We start from the raw sequence: 8953 nt of genomic DNA on the forward strand, positions 1-8953 counted from the left end.
GTAACAAAGGCAAAAGCGATGACGTTTGGTCTCGAAATGGTGCTTTAATGCAATGCAACTACTAAAGGGGCTAGAGACTGATTGCTTGGAGGGTTAGAGATAGTAAAGAAATTCAAGGAAAGATTGGCTGATGGATCTTATCTAGATGTGATTGTTAGGTTAATTTACAAGCCTGTTAATAGTTTGATGATCTTTAATTTGTCAGAAAACTAACACTGGAGAGTTGAGACTAAATGTAAAAAAGAACAGGACTTTTAGATGTTGGAAGAGTCTAAAATAACCCTTACAAAAAGGGAAAGATGCAATGTCATTCCATCTTTTACAATTATCTCGACATGAAGAGTTTGCCAAGAACAAGAGAACCAAATATTTCCTTATGAATTTAATTACATGTAATTTAGACTGTCTAAGCAACAAATTAGAATAAGCAACATGTCAATATATTGCAGCACCTTTCCCTTTTTCTAGTATGTTCCTTTTTCTTTGTTATCCAGGAACTTTATTACCCAATGTTTGACCTTTAATTTTCACATACAACAACACATGATCCATTTTAGAGCCGGGAACTCCGGACCTGTCGCTTCAGAATAGGTCGAACATACTCGTGGAAACCTTCAGGGACAGCTGATTCATTGAAAGGATCCTTCCACGCTTCTTCATAGAGCTTTGGATACACGTTCCCATCGTACCGCCCCAAGACTGAACCAAGGAAGTGATCCGTGTAGTTGAATGCATCAACAAGAGCAATTGCATTTGGACGCACCTGTGAAGCCAGCCAGCCATGGATGTTAGCAGATAGACACGAGAGTGTTACAGCTTGAATAAAACTATAATGTATCAAATACCTTGGAAAATAACGATCTGAGGAGATCATTTGCAAGGGAAGCTTGCTTAGGTTTGATGCAACCAGTGGACAGGAAATCCCCAAGATGCTTCCCCAGGATTGAAAGTGCATAGATACCACAGAGTGCTTGCAACTGTTCTTTCACTCCTTCCCCAGGTATGTCTTGTTTCAATTTCTCAAAAAACCTTGCAGTGTAGAAATAAAGTGGGAAGAATCAATACAAAACTTAACAAACAAAGCATTTTTTAAAAACAATTTTAACTCTCAAGTGCTTAAAATTATCTCATTAACGGGGTCTAATTTATGTTCTCGTCAAACCAAATTTACATATTACCCTACCATCTGCCCATATATGCACCATTTATTGCATATATTAGCTTGACATTTATGATTGTAGATTATATTTTTTAGCCATTGCTTTATAAATATGATAGCAATGCTGAGGGACAGATCACACAGAGGTAGTAGAGATATATCAACTTAAGTTCAAAAAGAAGATAGTTGTGATAGTTAATACTATTATATCATCGCTAGTTCACTACTACCCAGAGACAACCGATTATGATGGTCTTGCAAGTCTAGAATAAATAAAAATAAAAAGATATTATTACAGTTACAAAAGGAGAGGACTCAGAGGAAAATGAGGGTGGTTTGCTTACTTTGAAACCACTATAAGCTGGCAGTGAGCCACAGAAGCTCCTACAAGATCAGCTGAGAGTTCTAGAAAGCCTGAAAGAAAAAGATTATGGTAAATTAAAATGATGTACTTTATACTCAGCTAATGATTTAAAAAAAAAAAAAAAAAAAAAAAAAAGGTAGTGTCCCCCAAATTTATCATGCCTGAAAGTTGCCAACATCCAGATAGAGAAGGAAAACAAAGAATAATAAAACCACAAAAGGTCAGTAGTTCACACATTTAAATCTCCCAAAACCCAAACAACCTTCCATGATTCCCTGACAAACACAAAAAAAAATGCCTAGTCCACTATTGATGAATTACCTTCTTCTGGGTTGGAAAATTGGCTTAAGTTTTTAGCACAAGCAACAGACATTCGAACTGATCGTGCTTCAAAAACCTCTAATACAACATCAGGGTTCAGCCAATCTTCAGCTGCATGACAACAAAATTTTAAACAGCCATCAACAAATCAGCAAGACAGTGATCTCATAAAATAGAATCATCAACCATATGAAATAAGCACATAAATTTGCTAAATTGGTCAGATTTCCAAAGACATTACTGTATTGCAGCAAATGAACTTGAGTGTAAGATCAGATATGAACATCAAACCTTTCTGAGCACTACACTGGGATTGCAACAGATGTTCTGCCCTCCCCATGTATTCCATTGTTCCAACTGGTGGTTTACCAGATCCCAGTTGAGATACAGTTTTCATGAGAATACGAGCAACCTGCAGGAAGGGAAAAATAAAAAGATGTCAAATCAACATTACAAAAAGTAATTCCTATTTGGTAACTCCAAGCCCATAGATTTCAAAGCAACATGAAATTCTTCACTCAATTTCTTTCGTCCAGTTTAGGAAAGGCTAATAAGCAATCTATGTCGATAACAAATTAACAATCAAATAGGTGAAGACTTTGTGTTAACAAGCACAGCAGAACGTAACTACTGCAACCACCAGTACCTCAACATCAATATGATTGTAAACACTACCCTAATGCCTACACAGAGGTACAGAGGATTGCACTTCCAGCCCCTTGGAGAAATAAGAGGCTTCTTATACGCAACTTATACACAGTCAAAAAATCAATCCGATACCTGAGTCAATTTAATACAAGTGGTTCAATATTGATTTTTTTGTACCTATCATATAAATGTATTAAAAATGTAAAAGATGACATAATTCCCAAGGAATCCCTAATTCAATCAAACTATTACTTCCTCTGTCCCATTTTACATGATGCATTTCCATTAGATATGCCTCAAATTATTTGAAAAGAGCCGAGAAGACAAAGCCAAGTAAAAATGTTTCAATATTTTCCATCTTGAGATTTGAGAGTAAAAATTGACAGATTATTTCCATATTAAAGCTTGTTCATGAAGATTAGCTGAGCTTTATTTTCTATTACATCCTTAAACTTCTGCAAATGAGATATCATCAAGTAAAATAAAGCGGAGGGGATAGAATACTTATATAATTATCTCCCCTCACCGAAAAGGTGAAAGGGATTGCAAGAGTATGTATGCCTGAGTTTGAGCAAAACGTGTGTGTGTGTGTGTGTGTGTGTGCACGAGGAGAGAGAGAGAGAGAGAGAGAGATCCTTACCTGCAAAAGCAAAACAACATTGTCACCTTCATAAGTACAAGCAGGAACATAGACAGCAAATAACTCAGGGAGCCCACTGCTACAGAGATAGCCATGCCCTCCACATAGTTTTCTGCATTCTTCAATAGCATCCTGTATCAAAAAAATGCATATGAAGAGAATCAACAAATTATAATCAGCAAGGGTTTGTCCATAATATACTGATAGCTGAAAGTAGTTTGAACAGGGTTTCAAAACAAATTCAATATCGGAATATGCAGTGATGCAAACATAGCCCTTGATTTCAACTTTTTGAGTCTATAATTCACTAAAGATGCACCAAATGTTTAAGCAAACTGCTTTCACCATGTATTTACAGATTCAATATCAGAATGAAAGCAAGGTTTGTGATCTATGCTAAAAAAACTCAATTGCAAAGTCCAGTTCTTGATTTTACAGCTAAAGTTTCCTTAAATTATCAATACTTTTACAGCTGAACACGAAAGAACACGAAAGAAAGTATAATTGCACAAAGACAAGCAGGATGCAACAACTAAGCACTGAAGGACAGATCATATATTCATATGTTAGTGATGTTACCATTAACACTCGATAAAATTTAAAATACACAGATTATCACATACAGCAGTTACTGATGTTGTCAAGGACTTCAATCCTGCAGTGCAAGCATGGGCCTCAGGCAGTGTAGAGAAATCATTGGCTCGCAATCTCTCAGTCACGTCGTTGTAGAGCCACTTCAGCCAATCTCCAACAATTCTAAAAGCATAAGCTGTAGCCAGCAAAGGAAAGAGCCTACTCTGCTGGGTTTTGTAATCAATAACCTACAATGAACAAAGCATGCATATAATTTTATGTAACAAGCAAAACAATAAAAATAATGTTTATTGGGTCATCAATAGAGCTGTCAAAAGCTGACCCGACCAAAAAAACCGACCTGAACCCGATAATTAACCGACCCGTTTGAACCCGAAAAAATGGTGACCCGAACCCGATATGACCCGACTTGAAACCAACCCTAAACCCGAGTGGACCCGAGTATTTGAGACCCGGACCTGAACATGAACCGACCTGGAGATGACCCGACTTGAATATAACCCGTAAATTATTGACCTGATCCGAACCCGACCTAAACCGAAATTGACCCAAACCCGTTTTAACCCGTCAAAACCCAAATGTAACCCGACGTGTAACTTACCCGATTTATTACCAAACCAACCCGAATTTAACCTGACCTGTTACTAACCCGTCTCGAATTTAACCGACATATTACCAACCCGACCCGAAATGCAACCCGATCTATTACTAACCCCACCCGAAATCAACACGACATGTCATTGACCCGACCCAAATTCAACCCTTATTGTTCCTCACCCTTTTCGAACTCAACCTAACATGTTATTGACTTGATTCAATTTCCAATTACCTGAAATTCAATTTAGACCACCTTATTAATATCGATCAAAGTATAATTATATAGTTACATTGTCAATTGTGTAGTTGTGTGCTTGTGCAAACGAGTTACTATGATAAGTTCAATAGTCAATAGTTCAAAACATACGACTCCTTACATAGACTAATTATAGCTATTTGCTCATTTCTAATTGTTAGAATATATTAATTAGCCTATTATTTGAGACTCGAACCTCAACATGACCCGACTTGGAAATGACCCGACCTAATTGTAACTCGCCAATTATTGAGTTGAACCAAACTCAACTTAAACCCGAGAATGACCTGACTTGGAAATGACCCGACCTGATTATAACCCGCAAATTTTGACTTGAACCGAACCCAACTCGAACTCGAGTATGACCCGACCTGATTATAACCCGCAAATTATTGACTTGAACCGAACCCAAGAATGATTCTAACTCATTTTAATCCTTGAAAACCCAAATTGAACCCGACCTATTATTCACCCGACCCAAATGTAACCCGATCTGTTATTACCCAACCCAAACCCAATAAGATGTATGACCCGACTCAAGCATGACTCAACCCGAACCCGACCCGCATAGGTTACAGCATTAATTCGGATAGACCCGGCCTGGGTTGACCCAAGTACCCAACCCACATTTACCCGACTCAAACCTGACCCGTTTACCCTAATTGACAGCTCTAGTCATCAATTAACACTTTCTACAAGGCACACTTTATAAGAGTCCAGAGTTAACTTAATTTTGACAAGCAATATCAAACCCAACAACAAAAAATAAACACAAACCCAAAATATAAAAATTCTTCAACGGTAGCTCACTTAAAAAAAGAACTAGGAGAATTCTATATTTAAAAAAAAAAAAAAAAAAAACACACACATTCTCCGTAAATTTAATTTTAAAACAAGTCTTTACAGAAAAGCCTCATACAGGGGAAAATAGGAAGAAAAAAAAATTCAGATGTTTGACTGTCATGTATCTCATAATACCTGAGTCTCACGTCCATTCTGAGAACCAAATTGTCGACGAACAGCACTATACCTCGTGGCGATACAAACTGCTTTTGATAGAGCCCGTGAAGCATCATACACAATTGTTTGCCGAACATAAACCATGGTACCATAAATTAATTGCCGAGGGACATCAGACTTCACAACATTTCCTTCCCTTGTCACCTGCAACACACTGGGGCCATGCAAAGCAGAATCAGAATAGCAAAACCAGCATTACGTGCAAACCAAAATTTCTTAGCTGTTGTTAATTCACCATCATATCATTCTTACAGGCGTATAACTTGGAAATAACTAAAAACATAAGGCCCTTTTCTAAAATCAAACCGTCAAAATCATTGAGATTCAATTTGGAATTTACACAAGTGACATACAGAATGTCAATATACAATCAAATGCAATAGTTGAGGCCCTTGAGGGTTTTTTTTTTACTTTTACTCCTATTTAAATTTTATCCCATCCAAACAAGAAGCTTACCAACTAGCTAATTAATGTTCAACCACATCAGTTTACAATCAAATGTACAATCATGTCTGCATATCAAAGACCCGTTCACTTCACCTTATTTTTGCTGAACTAAAATTATTTTTACTGAACTTAAATTAATTTTACTGAACTGAAATTATTTTTGCTGAACTGAAATTATTTTTACTGATTTTCTATTATAATTCTTCTTTAAGAAAACTGAATTTTACTGAACTATTTTTAGTGATCTGAAATTAATTTTCCTGAACTGAACTTATTTTTACTGAAGTGAAATTATTTTTACTTAATATTATTTTTTTAAGGTGAAGAGAATAGGGCCAAAGTCCACAATATATCACCAGGATGGCACAGAAATTAATTTTTAAAGTTAAATTACTTCAAATAAGGTACCGTGAAAAGAAACAGCTAACTTTGGAAGTATCATCATAAAGACCACTATAAATGGGAATAAAAAAATTATACTTGTATCAATAAAAAAGTGTAAGCAAGGCACAAGAAAGGATAGATTTTGAAAAGCCAAGAACGAACCGCATGAGCATTTGATCTCTAGGAATGCGCACATTGTCAAATCGCAAGACTCCATTGTCCATTGTGTTATAAGCTCCATTTCCAAACTTCATCCCAATATCACCAACAGTGATACCGGGCAAAGGCAAGTGATCCTCCAAGCTTCGCAGTTGTACAATGAAACCTTGAAAGACAAAAAACTTGAACAAGGTAAATATCATTGGCATAACAAAAACTGTCAAGGCCATGAAATGCATTAACAAAAACAAGTGAGAGAGGGTTACTCTTGTCTGATAGTTACCATGAACCCCATGTTCCTTCCCATCTGTCATTAAGCGAGCATAAACAACTGCATGTGTGGAAATTTTTCCCAAGCCACCAGGCCACCACTGCAAAGTTAGCAAAAGCACCAAATTCATAAATTTTCAGCCTAAAGATTGGATTAGCAGAACTCTGTAATTAGTTCAATCATCCAAATTCCAATTGGAAGTTTTCCAAATTTTGAGAAACCATACAGAGATTTGACAATCTTTAAAGTTAGAAAATATGGAATGAAAAAAGATTCAAATATTGGGCAAAATAATTCACTAACTTTGCTAGATGTCAACGTTGGACTATGTATCACAAATTCATCCGTCTCGGGATCAAATGTGGCAGTGGTTTCAAGCCCTTGAACATTGGAGCCATGACCAAGTTCAGTTTGAGCATAACACCCTATAATTTGCATCCTATAAGCCAATGGGAGCCACTTGCGCTGCTGCTCCTCTGTACCTTGTCCTTTGATAGCAGGAACAAACATACCCTGGGCATAAAATTCATCAAAAGATAAAAGATTATTGTTAGCAGAATTTAAATAATCAAACAATCTAAATTAAAAAAGAAAAGGAACAATATAGATTTAAACATAAACGTAAGCAAGCATCACCACACAAGAACCAAAAAGAATATCATCACCAAAAAAGCAGTTGAAAAATTTACCCAATGAAGATCTGTATAAGCAGGCTCATCAACAAAGAACCTCAATTGACTAGCTTCCTCTTCTGCAATAGTAACAATATGTTAACCTCTTAACTATAACACTATAGCTATCGAGTCTACCAGAAACCAAAAAAAAATAATTAAAAATACAGTGCATATTATTGCAACTAGCAAACACGACCCGAAACGTACCAGTCAATTTTAGTTCAATAATTCTCTTCCAAGCATGATTCGCTTTTCTTAGTGTGTTCTTAAATAACTCCTTCCTTTCTAGCCTAACCCTATCATCCTTCTTAAATTCCTGCAAAACCAAACAAGACAGAGCTCACCATCATATATTATATTGGCAACCATTAGCCTCGTCGATTCGCCAGCAATTTTGACATAGCTTTCGCATAAACGAACAATGAATCTTTGCTAAAGTTTTTTTTTTTTTTTTTTTTTTTTTTTGGAGAAACTTATTTGCTAAACTTATTTATATTCAACTGTTAACTCAATATACAATCAAAACAAATAGTCCAGTACCTAATTCAAGGCTACACCGACCACATATTGCAAATTTATGCCATTACTTCAGCTTTAAAATGCAACTTTAGTTTCCAAAATTCTACTCCCTATTCATCTAAATCGATCAAACATTCCATTAATTTTAATCACTCAAAAATTCAAAAAATTTAAAAATTCACCAATTGAGATAAAACAAATATGATGTAATTCCAAACAAATATAAACAAAAATACAATTATTTAAGTACAGAAATCAAATTTTCGATGAATACAAAGCAAAAATATCAAAATTCCAAAAAAAATCAGCTTGTTTCTTAAATTAATCAAAAAATTGAGGAGAGAGAAAAACATACCGGATCACTAGCAACAAGACGAGCCATACGATCAGCAATTTGAAATTGATGTTGATTACCAGCCCATAAGATCTTCATTGCATTAAGATCAAATTGAGCCTTCTTCCTTTCATCAGCAAGATAATCAACACCACCTTCTAAATCCTCCATTGTTGGATCTTCAATTCAACGAAACCCTAAATTGCGAAAATTGGGAAAATATCTGATAATTATCGAAAAGAAGAGAGAAAATGTAGGGAGAAGATATAAAGAGTTCGTGAGAAATTAAAACAAGTAAAAGAGGTTGAAGATGGGCAGGGTTGGTGGCTGATGCGGTGGACCTCCTAAATTAATAAAAGTGGGTTCTAGTACTGCTACTAATTATATCATGATATTATCTTTAATTGGATTGGAATAGATGTCTATTTTTAAAGGGGAGTACTAAATGCAGGACAATTTTACCTAAATGCAGAATAAGTTATTTTTTAAAAAAAAATTATATTCCAATTTTGTCCTTGTTTTAACTTAATCCTTTATACTTTTTTAAATGATTTAAATCAATCATT

At 35.5% G+C, this 8953-nt stretch overlaps 1 protein-coding gene across 1 annotated transcript; it reads right to left on the reverse strand.

Moving 5' to 3' along the window:
• Positions 1 to 268: 268 nt before the first annotated feature.
• Positions 269 to 8716, reverse strand: LOC145567826 (peroxisomal acyl-coenzyme A oxidase 1-like). Its single transcript, XM_081627225.1, has 14 exons — positions 8409 to 8716; positions 7742 to 7850; positions 7550 to 7611; positions 7164 to 7373; positions 6873 to 6960; positions 6593 to 6755; positions 5558 to 5753; positions 3756 to 3953; positions 3133 to 3264; positions 2136 to 2256; positions 1845 to 1955; positions 1504 to 1573; positions 846 to 1029; positions 269 to 763 (listed from the first exon to the last, which is right to left on the reverse strand). Exons 1-14 carry the CDS (start codon positions 8556 to 8558, stop codon positions 554 to 556), a joined length of 2004 nt encoding a protein of 667 aa, XP_081483351.1. The 5' UTR covers positions 8559 to 8716; the 3' UTR covers positions 269 to 553.
• Positions 8717 to 8953: the final 237 nt, after the last annotated feature.

Source organism: Chenopodium album, chromosome 11 (genome assembly GCF_948465745.1).
Source record: "Chenopodium album chromosome 11, dcCheAlbu1.1, whole genome shotgun sequence".
Taxonomy (NCBI): domain Eukaryota; kingdom Viridiplantae; phylum Streptophyta; class Magnoliopsida; order Caryophyllales; family Amaranthaceae; genus Chenopodium; species Chenopodium album.

Bases quoted from the DNA above. Each gene is read 5' to 3' on its own strand.
- LOC145567826 (XM_081627225.1), bottom strand. From the start codon at position 8,558: ATGGAGGATTTAGAAGGTGGTGTTGATTATCTTGCTGATGAAAGGAAG. The intron at 2,257-3,132 runs GTAAGGATCTCT...CCCTTCCTGCAG, and splicing joins ATGTTGTTTTGCTTTTGCAG to GTTGCTCGTATTCTCATGAA. The intron at 764-845 runs GTATTTGATACA...CTGGCTTCACAG, and splicing joins TCAGATCGTTATTTTCCAAG to GTGCGTCCAAATGCAATTGC.